Raw genomic sequence first — 25,845 nt, 5'->3', positions numbered from 1 at the left:
AAAACTATTTTTTTTGTGAAGAATCAACAACAAGTGGGACACAATCATGAAGTGGAACGACATTTATTGGATATTTCAAACTTTTTTAACAAATCAAAACCTGAAAAATTGGGCGTGCAAAATTATTCAGCCCCTTTATTTTCAGTGCAGCAAACTCTCTCCAGAAGTTCAGTGAGGATCTCTGAATGATCCAATGTTGACCTAAATGACTAATGATGATAAATACTATCCACCTGTGTGTAATCAAGTCTCCGTATAAATGCACCTGCACTGTGATAGTCTCAGAGGTCCGTTAAAAGCGCAGAGAGCATCATGAAGAACAAGGAACACACCAGGCAGGTCCGAGATACTGTTGTGAAGAAGTTTAAAGCCGGATTCGGATACAAAAAGATTTCCCAAGCTTTAAACATCCCAAGGAGCACTGTGCAAGCGATAATATTGAAATGGAAGGAGTATCAGACCACTGCAAATCTACCAAGACCTGGCCTTCCCTCTAAACTTTCAGCTCATACAAGGAGACGACTGATCAGAGATGCAGCCAAGAGGCCCATGATCACTCTGGATGAACTGCAGAGATCTACAGCTGAGGTGGGAGACTCTGTCCATAGGACAACAATCAGTCGTGTATTGCACAAATCTGGCCTTTATGGAAGAGTGGCAAGAAGAAAGCCATTTCTTAAAGATATCCATAAAAAGTGTCGTTTAAAGTTTGCCACAAGCCACCTGGGAGACACACCAAACATGTGGAAGAAGGTGCTCTGGTCAGATGAAACCAAAATTTAACTTTTTGGCAACAATGCAAAACGTTATGTTTGGCGTAAAAGCAACACAGCTCATCACCCTGAACACACCATCCCCACTGTCAAACATGGTGGTGGCAGCATCATGGTTTGGGCCTGCTTTTCTTCAGCAGGGACAGGGAAGATGGATGGAGCCAAATACAGGACCATTCTGGAAGAAACCTGATGGAGTCTGCAAAAGACCTGAGACTGGGACGGAGATTTGTCTTCCAACAAGACAATGATCCAAAACATAAAGCAAAATCTACAATGGAATGGTTCAAAAATAAACATATCCAGGTGTTAGAATGGCCAAGTCAAAGTCCAGACCTGAATCCAATCGAGAATCTGTGGAAAGAACTGAAAACTGCTGTTCACAAATGCTCTCCATCCAACCTCACTGAGCTCGAGCTGTTTTGCAAAGAGGAATGGGAAAAAATGTCAATCTCTCGATGTGCAAAACTGATAGAGACATACCCCAAGCGACTTTCAGCTGTAATCGCAGCAAAAGGTGGCGCTACAAAGTATTAACTTATTTGTGCTGAATAATTTTGCACGCCCAATTTTTCAGTTTTTTATTTGTTAAAAAAGGTTGAAATATCCAATAAATGTCGTTCCACTTCATGATTGTGTCCCACTTGTTGATTCTTCACAAAAAAATACAGTTTTATATCTTTATGTTTGAAGCCTGAAATGTGGCAAAAGGTCGCAAAGTTCAAGGGGGCCGAATACTTTCGCAAGGCACTGTATCTATCCAATGTTATCATGATTTGTTATAAGGAATATTATACTTTAGTAATTCACAATGATCTGGTAATGTAAAAGTCTAATGACATTATTTTCTATTGTTTGTCCTCATGTGCCTGTTTTTCAGGACACCACGTGAGACTACACACACACAGATTCCTGCTGAACACGGCCTCTTTAACTACCTTATTTTCTCCAATAACGGTCTCTCCTTCACTTTATCCCTCTCCCCCTTCTCCCTAAATCCTCTAGGTTATATCAGCTGTGTTGGTGAACCTCTCCCGCATCTGAACTGGCTGACAGAGGGCACAGCATGATCATAGGTGTGAGGTCACTTGGTTAGATCAACAGGAAGTATTATTAAAGAGATGCTTTACATTGAAATACAGATAGAGATGTAGTAGTCCCAGAGTTAATGATCCAAGGTCAGCTTTGCATTTCTCCTCCTGATGGTTATCATGACCCTGTTAGAAAAAAAAGCCTTAATCATGCTCTCTCTCTCTCTGTCCGTCTCTCGCCTGCAGGTATGTTTTAATGTGAGAGAGGAAGCCAGTCCCGTCATCGCCACCTCACCCGCTCTTAAGATAACCTTCGGGCCGACTGGGGGCACAAGACTGGTTAGGAGACACCGCTAGAGACACTATGTACTTGTGATGAACTGAGAGAATATTAGGGTAGCACTGTAATTCATTAATTATCTGCGGTCTTCCCTGCTCCTCTGTTCTTATCTCTTTGCCTTCTACACCTCTCTCCCCACCTCTTTGTTCCTCTTTTTTATATAAAAAATATATATTTATAGTGCACAGCATATGTGCATTCAAGTACAGATTGAACTTGTATTTATAATATTTATAATGCAAGTATTATGTATTTATAACACCTGGATAATTAACTTTCAATAAAGTGTTTCACATTCTCCACTGGTTGAAATTAAGTATCTCGTTCAAATACTATCCTGTGTTCTCAGATTAATGTAGATTGAAGGGAGTTAGATATGCATAGGAAGTGTAGTGTACAGTTTTTTGTTTTTTTTCTGTATATATGAATTACAAATCAGCCTTTACTTAAATCATGTTTCTAGTCTATTGCGTAGTTTCAATGTGTAATCATTGATGTTCCAGGAGCAGGAGTGGTAAACACTGTTGAAGTGTATAATTGTAATACATATATGCAGACACAGCATCGTTCAAAGAATGGAACCACACCTTTATTTGCCAAGGGCGAGTACATGTGTGGCTACAATGTGTGGTAAAAAACTACATGTATATAGGACTTGCATCCTTGGCATAATACATTTATTATATTCTACTCAATCCATAGGCTTCATTAATGCCATTCAGACTTGAAGTTGGTACAACAGCTATGATAGCTGAGGTTCATAGGTTCTGAACTAATATTCTTACCAAACGTTTTAGGGTCCATACATAGATTGGCTACATACTGTAGCTAACTACACATCCATAGGCATACAGTTATTTTTATCCTCCACTACACAATAAGCAAGTAAATAGTTAGCTAGCTACGTTACTTCAGCTGCATTGTAAGGCAAATTATAAGCAAGGCAAGCTTACACAATTGTACATTCAATTTGCAGTAAATGCTTTACCTAGCTAGATTCTTTACATCCACTGTTTCACAAGACGACAGCCTGGTTTTCTCAGGAGTCCCTAAAACATTTAAACACAAATTACAATTTCATACTCATGTCATAACACTAGCTAGCTAGCTAGCTAGCTAGCTAGCTGGCTAATGTTAGCTAGTCAGCTAACTTGCTAAATAGCGATTTTCATGAATTAACTTTATGACAAAAATATGCACAATTGTCTCTACATTCACAGATTCCTCTCAATTGTACATTTTTTACTTGACTCGTTATAATTACTTACATTTTCTTCCACCGTAATGTTTTGTCAGTCATCTTTGCTGAAGAAAGGCACCAGCAACGGGTGGCTCATATCAAATTTGTCATTGAAACCACTCAATATGATTGGTCATATAAAAACCTTGGGACCCAAATGCGTAATAAGTGCTCTAACTCCCCCTTGTGGTGGTCTGGAGCAATGAAGCTGGGTACCTCTAAGTCCTGTGGTGAAAGCTCACAACTTTTAAAGGAGCAGCAACACTGTAGATAAGATGACAAGTTGTAACTTGATACAAACATGTGACTAGAACTTAAATAAATCATGACATAAGTAGAGGATTTCAACTTCCCAGGTATGGATGTGTATCTCAAGTTGGAATTTGGCCCTTCAGGGCCAGAGTCTGTCCATCCCTGTCAGGTATAGTGTTAACTCTCTTTGTTTTCTCCTCTGTAGGATGTGTCTGGTGCGGATGAGGCAGCGAGGCCGTGAGGGGAAGTACATATGCCGCTACATCGTCCACTCAATGTAGGAGGATGTGGAGCAAAGGAGCAAGATCATGGGAGTATGTCCCTTAAACTCCCTCATGTCTTTAGCGGTCTAAAATCTGGTTCCGTATCTATCAACCGACTGAAAGTAGCAGTGCTACTCTAGGATCAGGGCCCCTCTGCCCATGTAATCTTATTCATTATGACCTAAAAATGTAAACTGATCCTATAATCTGACAGCTAATAATGGCTCCACTTAGCCTTCTGAATGGCAAGATGGAGTTTCCACCATTTTGCTTGCTCAATACTCATGCAGTAATTTCAGATCAAGGCTACATTACATATTGGATATCTCCATTGAATCAGTGTGCCGAAAAGGTACCAATGAAGGGACAGAGGGTTGGGTGGTATCCAGATTTTCATATCGTCATTACAGTATTACCGGCTTAAAAAAAACAAAAAGGCCATTGGGCGTCTATTACCAGAATGCTAACAAAATTAGCACAAGTAATAGTGAAGTTCCATGGAGACTGCTAACGAGTGCAAACGAAAATAAACTAATTGCAAAGATGGGCAATACAGCTCATAAAGTTATACATACATTGCATGACAAAAAGTATGTGGACACTTGCTCTTCGAACATCTCATTCCATAATCAATCCAATCAATCATAGCTGGATCCATGAAAAACAGCCAGAGACCATTATTCCTTCTCCACCAAACTTTAGTTGGCACTGTGCATTGGGGCAGGTAGCGTTTTCCTGGCATCCAGATTTGTCCGTTGGACTGCCAGATGATAAGCGAGTTTTATCACTCCAGAGAACACATTTCAACTGCTCCAGATTCCAATGGATTCCAACGGAGGCGAGCTTTACACCACTCCAGCCGACGCTTGGCATTGCGCACGGTGATCTTAGGCTTGTGTGCGTGCGGCTGCTCGGCCATGGAAACCCATTTCATGAAGCTCCCGACAAACAGTTAATGTGCTGACGTTGCTTCCAGAGGTAGTGACGTTGCTTCCAGAGGTAGTGACGGTGCTACGTTGGAAGTCACAAGGACTGACTCTTTTTACGCCCTTCAGCACTTGGCAGTCCCTTTCTGTGAGCTTGTGTGGCCTACCACTTCACAACTGAGCCGTTGTTGCTCCTAGACGTTTCATCTTCACAATAACAGCAGTTAGTTATTCGGGGCAGCTCTAGCAGAGCAGAAATTTGACAAACTGACTTGTTGGAAAGGTGGCATTCTATGACAGTGCCACTTTGGAAGTCACTGAGCTCTTCAATAAGGCCATTCTACAGACAATATTTGTCTATAGAGATTGCATGGCTGTGTTTTTGATTTTATACACCTGTCAGCAACGGGTGTGGCTGAAATGGCCAAATCCACTAATTTGAAGTGCTGTCCCCATAATTTTGTACACACAGTACATTCGGAAAGTATTCAGACCCCTTGACTTGTTCGACATTTTGTTACGTTCAATTTTTTTTGCCTCATCAATCTACACACAATAACCCATAATGACAAAGCAAAAACAGGTTTTTAGACATTTTTTGAAATATCACATTCAGACACTTTACTCAGTACTTTTTTGAATCATCTTTGGCAGTGATTACAGCCTTGAGTCTTATTGGGTATGACGCTAAAAGCTTGGCACACCTGTATTTGGGGAGTTTCTCCCATTCTTCTCTGCTGATCCTCTGAAGCTCTATCAGGTTGGCTGCACAGATATTTTCAGGTCTTTCCAGAGATGTTCGATCGGGTTCAAGTCCAGGTGCTGGCTGGGCCACTCAAGGACATTCAGAGACTTGTCCCGAAGCCACTCCTGCGTTATCATGGCTGTGCGCTTAGGGTTGTTGTCCTATTGGAAGGTGAACCTTCACCCCAGTCTGAGGGCCTGAGCGTTCTGGAGCAGGTTTTCATCATTCAGGCCAAAAAGTTCAATCTTGGTTTAATCGGACCAGAGAATCTTGTTTCTTGTGGTCTGAGAGTCCTTTAGGTGCCTTTTGGCAAACTCCAAGCGGGCTGTCATGCCTTTTACTAAGGAGTGGCTTCCGTCTGGCCATTCTACCATAAAGGCCTGATTGGTGGAGTGCTGCAGAGATGGTTGTTCTTCTGGAACGTTCTACCATCTCCACAGAGGAACTCTAGAGCAACCATTGGGTTCTTGGTCACCTCCCTGACCAAGGCCCTTCTCCCCCTTTTGCTCAGTTTGGCCGGACGGCCAGCTCTAGGAAGAGTCTTGATGGTTCCAAACTTCTTCCGTTTAAGAGTGATGGAGGCCACTGTGGTCTTGGGGACCTTCAATGCTGCATACATTTTTTGGTTCCCTTCCCCAGATCTGTGCCTGGACACAATCCTGTCTCTGAGCTCTATGGACAATTCCTTCGACCTCATGGCCTGGTTTTTGCTCTGTCAGCTGTGGGACCTAATATAGACACGTGTGCCTTTTCCAAATCATGTCCAATCAATTTAATTTACCACTGGTGGACTCAAATCAAGTTGTAGAAACATCTCAAGGATGATCAATGGAACCAGGATTCACCTGAGCTCAATTTCGAGTCTCGTAGCAAAGGGTTTGAATACTTATGTAAATATGGTATTTCTGTTTATTTTTTGCACGTTTGCAAAAAAATCATAAAGCCTTTTCACTTTGTCAATATGGGCTATTGTGTGTAGATTGAGGATTTTTTAAATATATTTAATCCATTTTAAAATAAGGCTGTACATATCACCATTTGGAGAAAGAAAAACGCAAGCAAATCAAGATAGCAGTGGCAGCTGGACAGATTTCTCAAACACGGCAGAAAGCTAACACTATATGATGCCCTTTATTAATTCAGCCACTTACTTAGAAAACTAGCAAGTTAAACTTCTGCATTAATGCAGAATTATTTGTTTTTCACGCAGGTAAAATGCTAAATTAACTTTAAGCAAAACATTAAATGTTACTCTCATATAGAAATATGATGGCCATGCATAGTTTTTGCATAAAATACCTTGCTTTTTCATTGTAAGCTCATTTACTTGTGTGGCTGCCAGCCAAATAGCGTTGCACTTCTGTTGTCGTCTGATGAAAATGAAGCTTTTCTCCGCTGAATGTGTTGCACTAATGTCTTTTCTGTGAATTAAACTAGTTGCACTCCCCTGATCACTCTATTGAAGAAAAACACTGACTTTCGGTATAAAACGCAACACCTGTCAATACACAGCTGGACCACTTTCTCCCATTGTGCTATTTGCAAACAAACGTGACTGGCTCAACTGTTCTGGGGAACTACGGTAAGCTTCATAATGTAATAGTGAAATGAAGAATGCTTTATGTCCTAACTGCAGTTGACTGCAGGTATTTACTTAGAGTAGCTACAAATATGTATATATTTTTAAAACTTCAAATAAATAGTTTTGACGGAATTGAAAAAACATCCCATGGTTATTACCAAAAGGCGGTAAATTAGTTTATAGACCAATAACAAAGTGTTCCAAACTTCTCTGCCAATAACAGCTAGTTAGTAGTACTTATTTTTCTCAAAAAGGTAGTGGTCAAAATTGTTGACACCCCTGTTTTCAATACCTCACCTTGCGAGGATAATGGCACTGGAACATAATTTTTTGTTGTTGTTTGAAAACACATTGGGAGGGATCTTTGACCATTCCTCCATACATAATTCTTCCAGATTCTTGATATCCTTTGTCTGGGCTTATGGACTGCCCTCTTCGATTGAAAACCTGTGGTTTGAATGGGTTTCAAGTCCGGCGACTGAGATGGTCAACGGCATCATGAACTTTACCCCGTACCATGACATTTTAGCCAAAAACCTGGTTGCCTCTGCCAGGAGGCTGAAACTTTAGTAGGCTATTAGACCCCATCATAGCGCTGAGACTGCATTTGTGAAGGTGGTAAATTACCTTTTAATGGCGTCAGGCCAAGGCTCTGCATCTGTCCTCGTACTCCTAGACCTTAGTGCTGCTTTTGACACTATCGATCGCTGCATTCTTATGAAGAGATTAGAAACCCTAATTGGTCTACAGGGACAGGTTCTCGCTTGGTTTATATCTTCTCTGTCGGAAATATGTCAGTTCGTCTCTGTATGGTTTGTCCTCTGACAAAGCAATTGTATTTTTCAGCATTCCTCAAGGTTCCATTTTAGCATCGCTATTGTTTTCACTATATATTCTACCTCTTGGTGATGTCATTCGGAAACACAATGTCAACTTTCATTGCTATGCGGACGACACACAGCTGTACATTTTGATGAAACATACTGAATCCCCAAAATTGCCTACCCTGGAAGCATTGCATGCATATCATCGCATTTGCATAGAGCAGAATAGTAGAGGCATTTACAGAAGTTACACACATGGGGATATTTTTTTGTAGCCTAGGGTTCAGTTTTTTGGGGGGCTTTTTATAAATTCTACATACACATGACTGGAGACTTTGGCAGAATTGTTTTTAATACTGCACAAATGATCGAAATGACAGAATGGGAGAAACTCCTCATAACACTGACAAACTGAGAATCTGAGCTCAATAAAAACAACCTTGTCTTGAATCCATCAATTGTCTCGGTGTGTGGAGACTCGTATTGTAGGCTACAATATGAAGTGGAAATCATTGTCCTAAAAATGCTTTCCAATTTCACTGACTCACACAGTGATGTGCATTTCACTCGCCGGTGATGGCCAATGATGTGCATTTCACTCGCCGGTGATGGCCAATGATGTGCATTTCACTCGCCGGTGATGGCCAATGATGTGCATTTCACTCGATAGCCAATGCGGTTGTGCCAAAAGCGGATCTTTCTCTCTTGTTTTACTTTGTAAAACATTATTTGGAAGTTTATCAAATATTTTGGATCCTAAGGTAGACAGACAGACAGACAGATTAGTATTATCTTTTCAGCAGGGTTTTCCCACGATTTGTATTTTAAATATTGTGAAAAAACTGTTTTGTCTGCATGCTCTTCACTGACAGATTTGCCATGCATTCCAGACTATAGGCTATGCCTTGTTATTGGGCTACACACCATTGACAGCTTGGCTATTGTTCTAAAGAAGCTATTTCACTTCACCTATGTGGCTAAATTATAGGCCTTCTCATGATGTCGTAGGCTATTCTGAATTATTTCATTTCTGTCCTGAACAGAGAGCAGTTATTCTATAACTTTGGCAAATATATTTACATTTATCAGGGGTGCTGCAACTCCTCCTCCAGAACCCTTCAAGTGGCTATGATTCTATAAGTAAATCAATGGTAAAGTGCGATGTTGGAGAGATGAGAGTTGCTGGCTCATTTATATCAGAGCAGAGAGAGGGTGAGAGGCCATATAAAGTCAATATCATTCTAGTTCTGTGAGATACAGGTGTGCTTCTCACATGGCCACGTGTTGGTCTCAAACACAGGTTATAATGTTGCCCCCCAAAAAATGATCTGCTTTTTCACATTAAGTTTTTTTGGAGGGACAGCGGAATTAACAAATAGGTCACAATTATAATTATCGAATGAACTTTGATCGTTTTATTAGAATGTTTAATTTGCAAAAAGTGGAAATTAGTTTTCATGCCACGAGGTTCCAGACCTGGCCAAATAGGTTCTGGAACGAAACAAAATGGAGAGTTCCGGCAGGATCCGGCTCAAATTAAGCACTGGGTAACACCTCTCCTTTTATAAGCTCCATCCTGAAACATGAAGCAGCTCTGTGCGACCTGTGTATAGGCCTACACTATTGTACATGGAAGTTCCATACCACACCAGGAACACAAGTCAAAGATCTCCGTGCTCCATGCTTTTGTCACCCAAACAGGCCTGGTTAAAACCTGTTTTCCGTGAAGGATGTAAACGCCCGTTGACGTGACCTCATTCTCAACGCCGGTGGGGGAATGAGAACTCAAACGGTAAAGATTGACGATGACTGCAGAAGCTGGGCCCTCGCTGGAAGCTCAGTCCTTTGCCTTCTCCCAGAGCTTAACCACTCCTGAGCCCTGGCTCCAATCTGGCCTCATTTTCCTGGTCTTCCACCAAACCGTCCTGAGGGCACCACCGGGGAAAGCCTATATAACTCCAGAGGAGAGGGTTCCTAAAATGAAGGGACCCCTTGTTAACACTGTGGGGAACATGGCACTGAGCCAATGGTTTTGCCGATGCATATTCTGTTCTTTACCTGTAGAATGGCGCTACACACTAGTGCAAGGCTGACACACACAGGCTGTTTTGTAGAAGCAGAGCTTCTTTTTGTTTTGGATTCAGACTTAGGGATGAGCCTACTGCAAATGTTTGTAATCCTCCACACTGCCAGGTATATTACAGCCTCTCACTGCTAGAGCCCCCAAAACCCATGCAGTTGTTTCAGATCTAATGTTACTAAAACAAAGGAAAAACGCTAGCCAGGCTCTCCTCCATATGTGAAGCACCATATGTATAGCACAGCAAAGCTAGTTTCAGGTAGGCTGGTGCTTGGGAGGCGGGAGTTGGGGGGTTTATATCTGAGCAATAACAAAGTGCGATATGACACTCATTTCAAGCGAAAGGGCACCGGCAGGGCCTTCCCCTGCGCTCTCTGGGGTGATTAGTGAAGCATATTAAATATCTTGCTTGAAGCGGCTGCGTCAGCCAAAACGGTTGTAGAAAAACGCTGCCAGATGTGGGTGATTATGCGCAGGTCCCCAATTATGCACAGGTGTATGACCTCATGCCATGCTGATAGCCAACACAGACATGGGTGGAAGCCTTTTAAACTGATTTTGAATAAAAAAATATCATTTCCCAAAAAATTCTCCAAAAGACCAGGGCCCGTATCCAGTAAGTGTCTCAGAGTAGGAAATTGGTTATAAGTGCTGAGAATAGAGACATTTTACTCCTCTTCTGGGTAAAAATGAAAGCTATGCAGTATGAGTCCTCTAGTTATTTAGTCCCACCTAGTCGACAGATATTTAGTAGACCCCATGAGCTGTCCTAACCAGCTAAGAGTAACCAGCAGGTGACTTCATAATATAAAAATGCAGTGGTTATTAAAATAATGTTTTGATATTTCTATATGATCAATCCATGCAACGCTAGCTCTTGTGCTTTTGACAGTGATGAGGCCTGTTTCACATGATATGCCTAAATACTTATAACTACGAGGATAATAAATAATCACGTTTTTCAGTAAATTATTTAGTTACCTACATCATGTTTAAAAACTTCTTGCGGATCAGTGGGATGCTAGCGTCGACAACTTCCGGTGAAATTGCAGAGCGCAAAATTCAAATTACAGAAATAGTCATATTTAACATTCATGAAAATACAAGTGTCATACATTAGTTAAAAGCTTAACTTCTTGTTAATCGAGCCGCTGTGTCAGATTTCAAAAATGCTTTACGGTGAAAGCACACCAAGCGATTATCTGAGGACAGCGCCCAGCACACAAAAGCATTAAAAACATTTTCCAACCAGGCAGAAATAGCGATAAAATAAATCATTTACTTTTGAAGATCTTCTTCTGTTGGCACTCCAAAAGGTCCCATTTACATCACAAATGGTCGTTTTGTTCAATAAAGTCCTTCTTTATATCCCCCAAAACTCAGTTTATCTGGCGCGCTTCATTCAATAATCCACCGGTTTCCCTCCTTCAAAATGCATACAAAATTAATCCAAAACGTTACCAATAAACTTCTCCAAACAAGTCAAACAATGTTAATAATCAAACCTAAGGTACCCTAATACGTAAATAAACTATAAAAAAATTAAGACGGAGAATTGTTATTGTCATTACCGGAGATAAACAACAAAGTACGCACATTCGCCAGTACACATAACAAACACTACAGCCAAAATGGGAGCCACTTAGAAAAACTACAAATTCTAGCTCATTTTTCCAAAAACAAGCCTGAAACTCTTTCTAAAGACTGTTGACTTCTAGTGGAAGCCCTAGGAACTGCAATCTGGGAGGCTTTCCTTTCATATTAAAAATGACAGCCATTGGAATCAATGGTGGGCTGAATATCTTTTTTTCTGGATGGTTTGTCCTTGGGTTTTCGCCTGCCATATATCAGTTCTGTTATACTCAGACATTATTTTAACAGTTTTAGAAACTTTATAGTGTTTTCTATCCAAATCTACCAATTATATGCATATCCTAGCTTCTGGGCCTGAGTAACAGGCAGTTTACTTTGGGCACGCTTTTCATCCAGATGTCAAAATACTTCCCCCTAGCCCAAAGAGGTTTTAATTCAAGTTATCCCTTTGGAGTGCAACATAACGTTGTTAAACAAGATGCCTATATTGGGCATGCCTATAAGTTGGGCAATTTAAGGCCTCTATGAGTTTCGATTATAATGATAGATCTTTTAAACGTTGTATGCAACATTATTGGCAAGTGACTTCATGCCTACTGTGCTGCCAAAGTGATTTAGAGTTGTTGACATGTGTGTAGATATAACGGTAATATTGTCAAATCCACATTTAACAACCATCAGAATTGGTTAAAGAAAAGGTTTATGCATACCGTTTCTGACACCCAGGTGGCAACATCTCAGCTTGGAAGTCGGCCCACCAGCTTAACCTCGACAAAACGGAGCTGCTCTTCCTCCCGAGGAAGGTCTCCAATACCTCTCCATCATGGTTGACTACTTAATGGTGTCACCCTTCCAGAGTGCAAAACACCTTGGCGTGACCCTGGACAACACCTTGGCGTTCTCTGCAAACATCAAAGCAGCTCCTGCAGATTCACGTTCTACAACATCCGTAGAGTACGACCTTTCCTCACACTAAACCAGGCACAACAATGCATTTCTATCCCCCCAAAATATTATGGCATTTGTTTGTGACATTTTAGTCACTCAAAGGGCTATTTTACATGGGAATCAGAATTACTGTTCGGGACCTTTTTAAGATAAATGCACTAATTGTAAGTTGCTCTGGATAAAGGTGTTTGCTAAATGACAAAAAATATATATTAACCTTTACGACATGCATTTTTCAGCTAAATGAAAATTCTATTCTCTTTTATTTTACCTTTATTTTACTAGGCAAGTCAGTTAAGAACAAATTCTTATTTTCAATGACGGCCTAGGAACAGTGGGTTAACTGCCTGTTCAGGGGCAGAACGACAGATTTGTACCTTGTCAGCTCGGGGATTCGAGCTTGCAACCTTTCGGTTACTAGTCCAACACTCTAACCACTAGGCTACCCTGCCGCCCCACGCAACTCTCATTGTTTGTAATGAGAGGAATATACAGTGGCAAGAAAAAGTATGTGAACCCTTTGGAAATACTTGGATTTCTGCATAAACAATAGTAATACATTTTATAGTCTGCTTAAACTAATAATACACCAACAATTATACGTTTTCATGTCTTTATTGAAAACACTGTGTAGGCATGAAGTCACTTGTTTGCAAACCCTTGAGTTTAATAACTGTCCGACCCTCCTTTGGCAGCACTAACCTCAACCAAACGTTTTCTGTAGTTGCGGATCAGACCTGCCCAACGGTCAGGAGGAATTCTGGACCATTCCTCTTTACAAAACTGTTTCAGTTCAGCAATAGTCTTGGGATGTCTGGTGTGAAAATGTATCTTAAGGTCATGCCACAGTACCTCAATTGAGCTTCAATTGGCAGACAGATACAGTGGTTGCTCAACTAAAGGTTTTGTGATTATGCTGCGGGACTTAGAGGTAATTTGTGGTTTAGTACGGTACCCTGCATCAATACTTCATTGCTCCAGACCAGTGCAAGGGGGAGTTGGAGCACTGATTTATGCTTTTGGGTCCCAAGGCGCTACTGTGTTTCTAACTGACAATGAATGGGCGACATAAACCAAAACGAGATTGGAGATGTTGGTTAGAGCTGCCTCAACAGTCCAATCCCTGTACCTTTTGCAGAATATCTGCAAAAGGTACAGGGATTGGACTGTTGAGGACTGGGGTAAAGTCATTTTCTCTGATTTTCTCCGATTGTTTGGGGCATCCGGAAAAACACTTGTCCGGAGAAGACAAGGTGTCAGTCCTGTGTCATGCCAACAGTAAAGCATCCTGAGAACATTCATGTGTGGGGATGCTTCTCAGGGTACCTGGGTACCTGCTTCTACAAGGCAGCTCTAACCAACATCTCCAATCTCGTTTCATTGATTGGACTCCGGGTTAGCTGACTCCAATTAGCTTTTGGAGAAGTCATTAGCCTAAGGGTTCACATACTTTTTCTTGCCACTGTAGCTAGATATATGTATTGTTGATGTGTTGCTGTATTCCTGGATGGATCAGAGGAATAGATAGAATGTGCACAAGATAAATGATCAATAGGCTTATTCCTACAATTATCTGGAGAAATCTAACCTGCAATTTGTAAACAAGCTCCTGTACTTATTTGTAAAACCTCATATGTTTTGCGATGTACTAAACCAGAATGTTTTTATTTGGGACTAACTGACTCTGGCTTTAAGGGACTGGTACTTGTATTTTAAGGCCCTCTTGTTATTGTTCTAGGAGGGAGTTCTACTTCTCACTATCGCCCCTGCTCCAAATTGGCATATTTTCTATGCATTTGTGTCTCATCACTCTAGAAATGTGACATGGGGTGTGTTAAACAGATAAAACATAGGTCCTCATCAGTGGTGTTTACACAGGCAGCCCAATTCTTAGTTTTTTTCACTAATTGGTATTTTGACCAATCAGACCAGCTCTGAAAAAGATCTGATGTGAAAATACCAATTAGTGGAAAAACATCAGAATTGGGCTGCCTGTGTAAATGCAGCCGTCATGTGTTCTCAAACAGCTTCCAGGTCACATGGTTTTTCAAGCTGCTGAGTTTGTATGAAAGATTTCTCAAGAGGCGTTCTCTGATTCGTAGCCTATTTTGTTCTGTGCTTCTACATCCCCTAGTCTGTTATCGTGCATTCCTTATCATAACCTCATGAGTCTTATTACTGACCTTCGTATACGTAATACAGTACTGTATGTAAGTATGAGTGCTGTACCTGTGTATTTAAGTAAGAGTGTGTCTGCTGGACACACTCTTTGAGTGGCTACTAAAGCCTTGTTCACACTGGCAGTTTGAAGTGACTCAAATTAAAAAAATGTGCCTGTCCATGCTTCACCGTAGGGATGGTAGGGATGGTGCCAGGTTTCTTCCAGATGTGATGCTTGGCATTCAGGCCAAAGAGTTTGTTTCATCAGACCAGATAATCATTTTTCTCATGATAGTTTTTAGGTGCCTTTTGGCAAACTCCAAGCGGGCTGTCATGTGCCTTTTTACTGAGGAGTGGCTTCCATCTGGCCACTCTACCATAAAGACCTGATTGGTGGAGTGCTGCAGAGATGGTTGTCCTTCTGGAAGGTCCTCCCTTCTCCACAGAGGAACTCTGTGAGTTTTGTCAGAGTGACCATTGGGTTCTTGGTCACCTCCCTGACCAAGGCCCTTCTCCCCGATTGCTCAGTTTGGCCGGACGGCCAGCTCTAGTTAGAGTCTTGGTTGTTCCAAACCTCTTCCATTTAAGAATGATGGAGGCCACTGTGTTCTTGGCTACCTTCAATGCTGCATAAATATTTTGGTACCCTTCCCTCGATTTGTGCCTCGACACAATCCTATCTCGGAGCTCTGACATGCACTGTCAACTGTGGTGGGACCTTATATCGACAGGTGTGTGTGCCTTTCCAAATCATGTCCAATCATTTGAATTTACCACAGGTGGACTCTAATCAAGTTGTAGAAACATCTCAAAGGATGATCAATGGAAACAGGATGCACCTAAGCTCACTTTCGAGTCTCATAGCAAAGGGTCTGAATACTTATGAAAATAAGGTATTTCTGTAATACATTTCCAAATGTTTCTAAAACCCTGTTTTTGCTTTGTCGTTATGGGGTATTGTGTGTAGATTGATTTTTATTTTTATTTAATCCATTTTGGAATAAGGCTGTAACGTAACAAAATGTGGAAAAAGTCAAGTGGTCTGAGTACTTTCTGAAGGCACTGTATTTGTATCTCAGGAGGGGAAGTGTGTGTGTGTGCGCTCAATGTGGAAAATGTGAGAAAGAAAATGATTAACTCAAGTTCTGGGAAAATAGTGTTGTAACTAACTCGGGTCCTTGTTCTCTCCTTCTCCCATCCTCTCTTTCGCCCTTCTAGATTGATGCCATTCACCGGAAGGAAAGCATGAGGGCTATGACAGAGACTTTCTACGCTGCTATTTTTGGATATGATGAGGTAAGACCCAGCTATAACCATTATGCTTATCTTTGCCTCGACTATGCCAGGTAGTGTAAAAAACAACACACACTGGACAAGATGACTGGGAAGAGAAGGGCCCCAGAGACCCAGCCTGGAACGGGTAAAGAGCTAGCATGTCGTGGTTCTGTCCTAGGCCTGGCTGACGGAACTGTCCGTCGGGAACCAGTGTCTCTTGTTCATTTTGGTCCAGTCCTTAGTGCTATTAGACGAGGCAGTGATTCATGATTCACCTCTGTTGCTTTTGAAGGGAATCTTGTTGGGCGATGGGGTGCTGGCGGCCGCCCTGTGGAGGAACATGTTCAAACGTCAGTGCGAGGACCCCAGGCAGCTGGAGCTCATGTCTCTCACCGCAAACAGGTGAGAGAGGAAGACAACACTCCATATCACCAAATAAAGAAAAATGTTTCTGGCCACAAAGTTTTCAGCGTGCACCTAAAAAGAGTCAGCCCTCTTATCATGTTTGGAAAGACCTGAGGGACATTTCTCAATTTTGTTGTAGCTCTGAACCACCTCACTTGATTCATCTAGTCAAGGCCTTTATGGTTAGTTGACACGTTAAGTCAAGTGTGCTACAGTGGTTCCTCCTTTAAAAGTTGTGAGCTTTCACCGCGGGACTTCGAGGTACCCAGCGTCATGGCTTCATTGCTCCAGACCACCACAGCGAGGAGTTAAAGCACTCATTACGCATTTGGGTCCCAAGGTTATTATATGACTAATCATATTGAGTGGTTCCAATGACGAATATGACATGAGCCACCCGTCCCTGATGACTTTCTTCAGCAAAGATGGCTGACAAAACATTACGGGGGAAGCAAATGTAAGTAATTATTACATAACAAGTCAAGATAAAAAATTTACAATGGAGAGGAATATGTTAATTAATGTAGAGACAAACGATTGTGTATATTTTTTTGTCATAAAGTTAATTAATGAAAATCGCGATTTAGCAAGTTGACTGACTAGCTAACATTAGCCAGCTAGCTATTTATATTTTATTTAACTAGGCATGTCAGTTAAGAACAAATTCTTATTGACAATGAAGGGCTAGGAACAGCGTGTTAACTGCCTTGTTAAGGGGCAGAATGACAGATTTTTACCTTGTCAGCTCGGGGATTCGATCTAGCAACCTTTCTGTTACTGGCCCAACACTCTTAACCACTAGGCTACCTGCCGCCCCCTAGCTTGCTGGCATTATGACATGAGTATGACATTGTAATTCATGTTGTTTAATGTTTTAGGGACTCCTGAGAAAACCAGCAAACCAGGCTGTCGTCTTGTGAAACAGTGGATGTAAAGAATCTAGCTAGCTAAAGCATATACTGCAAATTGAATGTACAATTGTGTAAGCTTGCCATGCAAAGCAGCTGAAGTAACATAGCTAGCTAACTATTTACTTGCTTATTGTGTAGTGGAGGATAAAAATAACTGTATGCCTATGGATGTGTAGCTAGCTACAGTATGTAGCCGATCTGTGTATGGACCCTCCAACGTTAGATTCTGAACTAATATTCATACCAATCTATGAACCTCAGCTATTACAGTTGTATCAACTTCAAGTCTAAATGGCATTAATAAAGCCTATGGATTGAGTAGAATATAATAACTTTATTGCGTCAAGGACGCAAGTCCTGTATACATGTACTGTAGTTATTACCACGCATGAGTTCCCCACATTGTTGCCGGTACATTGAATATATTCACTGATCATGTACTCTTCCTAGCAAATAAAGGTGCGGTTCAGGTATGAATCTCTGAGAGACATAATTTTTCTGTCATATCCAATACCAGGTGTATCAAACCCCATTCTTTGAATTAGGCTGTGTCTGCATGTATGTATTACAATTATACACTTCAACAGTGTTTACCGCTCCTGGGACTTCAATGATTACACATTTTAACAATGCAATAGACTAGAAGCATGATTTAAGTAAAGGCTGATATTTAATTCATATATGCAGAAAAAAACCTATTCCTATCTAACTCCATCTGCATTAATCTGAGGACACAAGATAGTATTTCAATGAGATACTTAATTTCAACCAGTGGAGAATCTGAAACTCTTTATTGAAAGAAGTTCATTATCCAGGTGTTATAAATACATAATACATGCATTATAATTATGATAATTGTAATATATTATAAATACAAGTTCAATCTGGACTTCAATGCACATATGGTGTGCATTATAAAACGAGGAAGAAAGACAAGGTGGGGAGAGAGGTGTAGAAGACAGAAAGGGAAAGTGATAAGAACAAAGGCAGACAGCATATGATTAATGAATTACAGTGCTACCCTAATATTCTCTCAGTTCATCACAATATACATTATACATATACAGTGTCTCTAGCCAGCCTTGGGCCCCCAGTTGGCCCAAAGGTTATCTTAAGAGCGGGTGAGGTGGCGATGACGGGACTGGCTTCCTCTCTCACATCAAAACATACCTGCAGACGAGAGGCAGATGGATAGAGAGAGAGCATGATTATGCCTTGTTTTTTTGGTCAGTCATCATAATCATTAGGAGGTGAAATGCAAAGCTGACCTTGGATCATTAGCTCTGGGACTACTACATCTCTATCTGTATTTCAATGTAAAGCATCTCTTTAATAATACTTCCTGTTGATCCAACCAAGTGACCTCTCACCTATGATCACGCTGTGCCCTCTGTGTCAGCCAATTCAGATGCGGGAGAGGTTCACCAACACAGCTGATATAACCTAAAGGATTTAGGGAGAAGAGGGAGAGGGATGAAGTGAAGGAGAGCGACTGTTATTGTGTGTGTGGTCTCACCTGGTGTCCACATTATGTTGCTACAGAGTAGTTTATGCTGAAAAACAGACACATACTTGAAGCTTGTAAAACAAAAGGTAACCGTTACACTGTCATGAAATATGATTATATACTGTATCGACTTTGAAACAAATAGCACATGGCCTGCTTATGCGTTGCCATGAAAGAAAGTTCAATTAATTCAAGTGAAAAAGTTGAATTATGTAAAAGTATGTAAAAGTTGGATGGAAGAATGCCCAGTGCTGCTTACCTGAGATGCCATCATCACATAGTCCTTCTTCTTCCTTTGTGTCTGAAAACATTTGCTTTCAGAACAATTATTTTTGATTGAAAATATAAAGTTTTGCTCTCTACAAAAATACACAAATGTACCTCCATAGCATATAACAATTTGCCTGTGAATAACCACACCTTCATACAAACTTGATACTGTATGCATAATTCTTGACGCACAACCGAAGGTGCTGCCATAACCCTGCCAGCACGCCCACTAGCGAGCAACTCAGGCGCAGAATGATGACGCGTGGAAGAGGGCGAGGAACGAGGGGCTAATAGCTGAACAATAGACTATTCAACCTTTACTAAAGAATAGTCTAATAGCCGAGCTAGGTGTAAAAAAAAAAAACTATCACGACCAATGTAATAAAGTAATTACTTTTCAAATAAGTTACCTTACATGTTATGTTGGCTGACAATTTGTTAGCTATGCTGTCCTTACGAACCACATAGCATATCATTAGAGCAGTATGTTAGCTAGCTAACTACAGTTGAAGTCGGCAGTTTACATGCATCTTAGCCAAATAGATTTAAATTCAGTTTTTCACAATTCCTGACATTTAATCCTTGTAAAAAAATCTCTGTCTTAGGTCAGTTAGGATCACCACTTAATTTTAAGAATGTGAAATGTCAGAATAATAGTAGAGATTATTTATTTCAGCTTTTATGTCTTTCATCACATTCCCAGTGGGTCAGAAGTTTAGTTTACACTCAAATTAGTATTTGGTAGCATTGCATTTAAATTATTTAACTTGTGTCCTTAAGCCATTTTTCCACAACGTTGGAAGTATGCTTGGTGTCATTGTCCATTTGACCCATTTGCGACCAAGCTTTAACTTTAACAAGACTGATGTCTTGAGATGTTGCTTCAATATATATTGTGATGTGCACAAGTTCCTCCTGCAGCAAAGCACCCCCACAACATGATGCTCCCACCCCCACAACATGATGCTGCCACCCCCATGCTTCACGGTTGGGATGGTGTTCTTCGGCTTGCAAGCATTTTTCCTCCAAACATAACGATGGTCATTATGGCCAAACAGTTATATTTTTGTTTCATCAGACCAGAGGACATTTCTCCAAAAAGTACGATCTTTGTCCCCATGTGCAGTTGCAAACCGTAGTCTGGCTTTTTTATAGCGATTTTGGAGCAGTGGCTTTTTCCTTGCTGATCGGCCTTTCAGATTATGTCGATATAGGACTCGTTTTACTGTGGATATAGATACGTTTGTACCTGTTTCCTCCAGCATCTTCACAAGGTCCTTTGCTGTTGTTCTGGGACTTATTTGTACTTTTTGCACCAAAGTACGTTCATCTCTATGAGATAGAACGCGTCTCCTTCCTGAGCGGTATGACGGCTGCGTGGTTCCATGCTGTTAATGGTACTTGGCTGATTTCTTTTGATTTTCCCATGAAGTCAAGCGAAGATGCACTGAGTTTGAAGGTAGGCCTTGAAATACATCCACAGGTATACCTCCAATTGACTCAAATTATGTCATTTAGTCTATCAGAAGCTTCTACAGCTATGACATCATTTTCTGGAATTTTCCAAGCGGTTTAAAGGCCCAGCCAACTATGTAATCTTCTGACCCACTGGAATTGTGATACAGTGAATTATAAGTGAAATAATCTTTATGTAAACAATTATTGGAAAACTTACTTGTGTCATGCACACAGATGTCCTAACCGACTTGCCAAAACTATAGTTTGTTAACAAGAAATGTGTGGGGTGGTTGAAAAACGAGTTTTAATGACTCCAACCTAAGTGTATATAAACTTCCGACTGTAACGTTAGTAGTTATACATCAAACTTGCCCTTAGCCTCTAGTTAATATATCTAACTACCCAACGTTTATTGACGTTTATTATTCCCGTCATATTTTCTGTTCCTTCCTAACGAAAATCCAGAGGGTTTTTCATTTTTCGTTTTCTCATAGAAACACCATAATATGAATCAAATTTATTAAGCAAGTGCCTGTCAAAAGTTTGGACACACCTACTCATTCCAGGATTTTTCTATTTAAAAAAATATATATATATTTTCTACATTGTAGAATAATCGTGAAGACATCAACTATGAAGTAACACATATGGAATCATTTAAGAACTCATTCTTATTTACAGGGACAGCCTACTCCTTCCTCCCCGTTGGGGGATTGAACCCCTGTCTCCCGCATGCCTGCAATATGGAAGACTATCAAACGCTTCTCAAAACTAGCACTGCATTAACAGAAAAAATGGCTGACAAATCAATAACGTGCCACAGAATGCAGCAGCAGCCGGCAAGGTGTGCCGCAGTATGACGCAACTTTTAAAGGAGTAGTTCTGGAATAGTTAATATACATGGATTGACTGTGGGTCCCTGAGGATGTGCCTAGTGAAATAAAGGTTCAATAAAATAAATACAAAATAAAGGAGTGCAAAGCTGCTCTAAGGTGTCCTCTCAAACAAGTCAGTCCAGGGTCATTTTTGTTGTGAACAATTTTCTTCAAATTCTACCCTCGAGCACCTAGTTCTTTTAGTTACACACTTAAGATTTTTAGAACCAGAATAGCTGAGCGGTGTAACGCAAGCTTTGAACCAAATGATGTTAATGTCAGCAGCCCAAAAGTTTGAAACGACTATACTTAAACATTGCGATCTTGTGTGTCCTTACAGCCTTAATAGTCTCATACAATCTCTTGGTTAGGTGCTGGATGGCATAGCAGTTCAGACTTCTTTTGTCCTCGTCTTGTCGTGTATGTATGTATGTATGTGTATATATATATATATATATATATATATATATATATATATATATATATATATTTACAAATTTTTCACATACATTTTTTTAATTTTCCATCAACTCATCTTCAAAACACTATCCTGCAACCCGCCTCACCAATTTATATTTATAAAAAAGTATTATTTACCTCAAATCTGTAATCCCCCAAGAAGCTAGCCAGAAACTCCAAGAAGCTAGCCAGAAACTCCAAGAAGCTAGCCAGAAACTAGCCAGAAGCTAATCCAGAAGCTAGCCCAGAAGCTAGCCCAGAAGTTAGCCCAGAAGCTAGTTCAGAAGCTAGTTCAGAAGCTAGTTAGCTTCTTTACTGGCAAATCGTTAGTATTCAGCTAACCACGGTTTGTGGTCATCAGCTATCCTTTAGCTCGAAAATCTATCGCCAGTTTTGTACGGCGCAGCACGGCTTGGAACGGAACATACCGCACCAATTTTTCTCTCCATGTCCCTGGATTTCAACCGCTAACTCTGGACATTCATACCTGGATCTCACAGCTAGCTAGCTGCTATCCGTGTGACTATCGGCTTTCGTCGATTCCGGAGCAAACATCAATTATTCCGGAGCTAGCCAGCTCCGTCAATCACTCCTGAGTTCCATCAATCACTCCTGGGCTGCAGTCACCTATCCGGACCCGTTTTACTGCCTACGCGGAGCCCCACCGGGCCTTCACAACTGGACTGCCGACGTTATCTACTCGAAGGAGTTATCCGGCTGGCTCCTCCGTTGCGACGTTACCTGAACGCCCATCTGCGGCCTGCTAACCGTTAGCTGTCTTATCGGCTGCTATCTGAATAGACAATCGGACAATTTATTTATTTTTATTATTATTATTATTATGTTTTCTTCTAGGGCCTCTATAACTATATCTATTGTTTTTATTTTTGTTGTTGTTGTGTGATTTGGATTAATCCCCTCTACCACACGGAACCCCACTAATCTACTGACGGAACGCAAGAGATGGCTAATAACAGACCTCCATCCTATGCTAGCTTGCTACCGATGGCCTGGCTAGCTGTCTAAATCGCCGTGACCCCCAACCAACCTCTCCACTCACCGGACCCTTTTGATCACTCGACTAAGCATGCCTCTCCTTAATGTCAATATGCCTTGTCCATTGCTGTTCTGGTTAGTGTTTATTGGCTTATTTCACTGTAGAGCCTCTAGTCCTGCTCACTATACCTTATCCAACCTATTAGTTCCACCACCCACACATGCAATGACATCTCCTGGTTTCAATGATGTTTCTAGAGACAATATCTCTCTCATCACTCAATACCTAGGTTTACCTCCACTGTATTCACATCCTACCATACCTTTGTCTGTACATTATACCTTGATGCTATTTTATCGCCCCCAGAAACCTCCTTTTACTCTCTGTTCCAGACGTTCTAGACGACCAATTCTTATTGCTTTTAGCCGCACCCTTATTCTACTCCTCCTATGTTCCTCTGGCGATGTAGAGGTGAATCCAGGCCCTGCAGTGCCTAGCTCCACTCCTATTCCCCAGACGCTCTCTTTTGATGACTTCTGTAACCGTAATAGCCTTGGTTTCATGCATGTTAACATTAGAAGCCTCCTCCCTAAGTTTGTTTTATTCACTGCTTTAGCACACTCTGCCAACCCGGATGTTCTAGCTGTGTCTGAATCCTGGCTTAGGAAGACAACCAAAAATTCTGAAATTTTAATTCCAAACTACAACATTTTCAGACAAGATAGAACTGCCAAAGTGTTGCAATCTACTGCAAAGATAGCCTGCAGAGTTCTGTCCTACTATCCAGGTCTGTACCCAAACAATTTGAACTTCTACTTTTAAAAATCCACCTCTCTAAAAACAAGTCTCTCACATGCCCCATTCAAGAAATTTAGAACCAGGAACAGATATAGCCCTTGGTTCTCCCCAGACCTGACTGCCCTTAACCAACACAAAAACATCCTATGGCGTTCTGCATTAGCATCGAACAGCCCCCGTGATATGCAGCTGTTCAGGGAAGCTAGAAACCATTATACACAGGCAGTTAGAAAAGCCAAGGCTAGCTTTTTCAAGCACAAATTTGCTTCTTGCAACACTAACTCAAAAAAGTTCTGGGACACTGTAAAGTCCATGGAGAATAAGAACACCTCCTCCCAGCTGCCCACTGCACTGAAGATAGGAAACACTGTCACCGCTGATAAATCCACCATAATTGAGAATTTCAATAAGCATTTTTCTACGGCTGGCCATGCTTTCCACCTGGCTACTCCTACCCCGGTCAACAGCACTGCACCCCCAACAGCAACTCGCCCAAGCCTTCCCCATTTCTCCTTCTCCCAAATCCGTTCAGCTGATGTTCTGAAAGAGCTGCAAAATCTGGACCCCTACAAATCAACCTGGCTAGACAATCTGGACCCTTTCTTTCTCAAATTATCTGCCAAAATTGTTGCCACCCCTATTACTAGCCTGTTCAACCTCTCTTTCGTGTCGTCTGAGATTCCCAAAGATTGGAAAGCAGCTGCGGTCATCCCCCTCTTCAAAGGGGTGGACACTCTTGACCCAAACTGCTACAGACCTATATCTATCCTACCATGCCTTTCTAAGGTCTTCGAAAGCCAAGTCAACAAACAGATTACTGACCATTTCGAATCTCACCATACCTTCTCTGCTATGCAATCTGGTTTCAGAGCTGGTCATGGGTGCACCTCAGCCAAGGTCCTAAACGATATCTTAACCGCCATCGATAAGAAACATTACTGTGCAGCCGTATTCATTGATCTGGCCAAGGCTTTCGACTCTCAATCACCACTTCCTCATCGGCAGACTCGACAGCCTTGGTTTCTCAAATGATTGCCTCGCCTGGTTCACCAACTACTTCTCTGATAGAGTTCAGTGTGTCAAATCGGAGGGTCTGCTGTCCGGACCTCTGGCAGTCTCTATGGGGGTGCCACAGGGTTCAATTCTTGGACCGACTCTCTCTTCTCTGTATACATCAATGAGGTCACTCTTGCTGCTGGTGAGTCTCTGATCCACCTCTACGCAGACGACACCATTCTGTATACTTCTGGCCCTTCTTTGGACACTGTGTTAACAACCCTCCAGGCAAGCTTCAATGCCATACAACTCTCCTTCCGTGGCCTCCAATTGCTCTTAAATACAAGTAAAACTAAATGCATGCTCTTCAACCGATCGCTACCTGCACCTACCCGCCTGTCCAACATCACTACTCTGGACGACTTAGAATACGTGGACAACTACAAATACTTAGGTGTCTGGTTAGACTGTAAACTCTCCTTCCAGACCCATATCAAACATCTCCAATTCAAAGTTAAATCTAGAATTGGCTTCCTATTTCGCAACAAAGCATCCTTCACTCATGCTGCCAAACATACCCTTGTAAAACTGACCATCCTACCAATCCTCGACTTTGATGATGTCATTTACAAAATAGCCTCCAATACCCTACTCAACAAATTGGACGCAGTCTATCACAGTGCAATCCGTTTTGTCACCAAAGCCCCATATACTACCCACCATTGCGACCTGTACGCTCTCGTTGGCTGGCCCTCGCTTCATACTCGTCGCCAAACCCACTGGCTCCATGTCATCTACAAGACCCTGCTAGGTAAAGTCCCCCCTTATCTCAGCTCGCTGGTCACCATAGCATCTCCCACCTGTAGCACACGCTCCAGCAGGTATATCTCTCTAGTCACCCCCAAAACCAATTCTTTCTTTGGCCACCTCTCCTTCCAGTTCTCTGCTGCCAATGATTGGAACGAACTGCAAAAATCTCAAACTGGAAACACTTATCTCCCTCACTAGCTTTAAGCACCAACTGTCAGAGCAGCTCACAGATTACTGCACCTGTACATAGCCCACCTATAATTTAGCCCAAACAACTACCTCTTTGCCTACTGTATTTAATTTATTTATTTATTTTGCTCCTTTGCA

The 25,845-nt window shown here is 41.4% G+C and overlaps 1 protein-coding gene and 2 long non-coding RNA genes across 5 annotated transcripts in view; 2 read left to right on the top strand and 1 right to left on the bottom strand.

The window, feature by feature from the left end:
* LOC110493174 (ubiquinol-cytochrome-c reductase complex assembly factor 1) overlaps positions 1 to 25,845 on the top strand; it is a 60,824-nt gene that overhangs the window by 29,039 nt on the left and 5,940 nt on the right. The window contains exons 2-4 of one of the 3 annotated variants that reach the window (XM_090205145.1): positions 15,976 to 16,053; positions 16,325 to 16,434; positions 17,316 to 17,838. In XM_090205145.1, coding sequence (XP_090061271.1) covers positions 15,976 to 16,053; positions 16,325 to 16,434; positions 17,316 to 17,325 — 198 coding nt within the window. In that variant the 3' untranslated portion in view covers positions 17,326 to 17,838. Of the gene's footprint in view, positions 1 to 15,975; positions 16,054 to 16,324; positions 16,435 to 17,315; positions 17,839 to 25,845 lie in introns of those variants that run through there. The other 2 variants (XM_036949840.2, XM_036949841.2) reach the window with 2 other exon arrangements.
* On the top strand, positions 1,639 to 2,456 carry LOC149975884 (uncharacterized). The gene is made up of 2 exons (XR_016487856.1): positions 1,639 to 1,849; positions 2,051 to 2,456. It is a non-coding gene; the product is annotated as an uncharacterized LOC149975884 (long non-coding RNA).
* LOC149975883 (uncharacterized) lies at positions 18,123 to 20,951 on the bottom strand. Its single transcript, XR_016487854.1, has 2 exons — positions 18,719 to 20,951; positions 18,123 to 18,518 (listed from the first exon to the last, which is right to left on the bottom strand). It is a non-coding gene; the product is annotated as an uncharacterized LOC149975883 (long non-coding RNA).

The sequence above is a fragment of the Oncorhynchus mykiss genome, chromosome 17, assembly GCF_057628025.1.
Source record: "Oncorhynchus mykiss isolate SJ-2025 chromosome 17, ASM5762802v1, whole genome shotgun sequence".
Classification (NCBI taxonomy): domain Eukaryota; kingdom Metazoa; phylum Chordata; class Actinopteri; order Salmoniformes; family Salmonidae; genus Oncorhynchus; species Oncorhynchus mykiss.
This window is presented reverse-complemented; position numbering and strand designations above follow the sequence as displayed.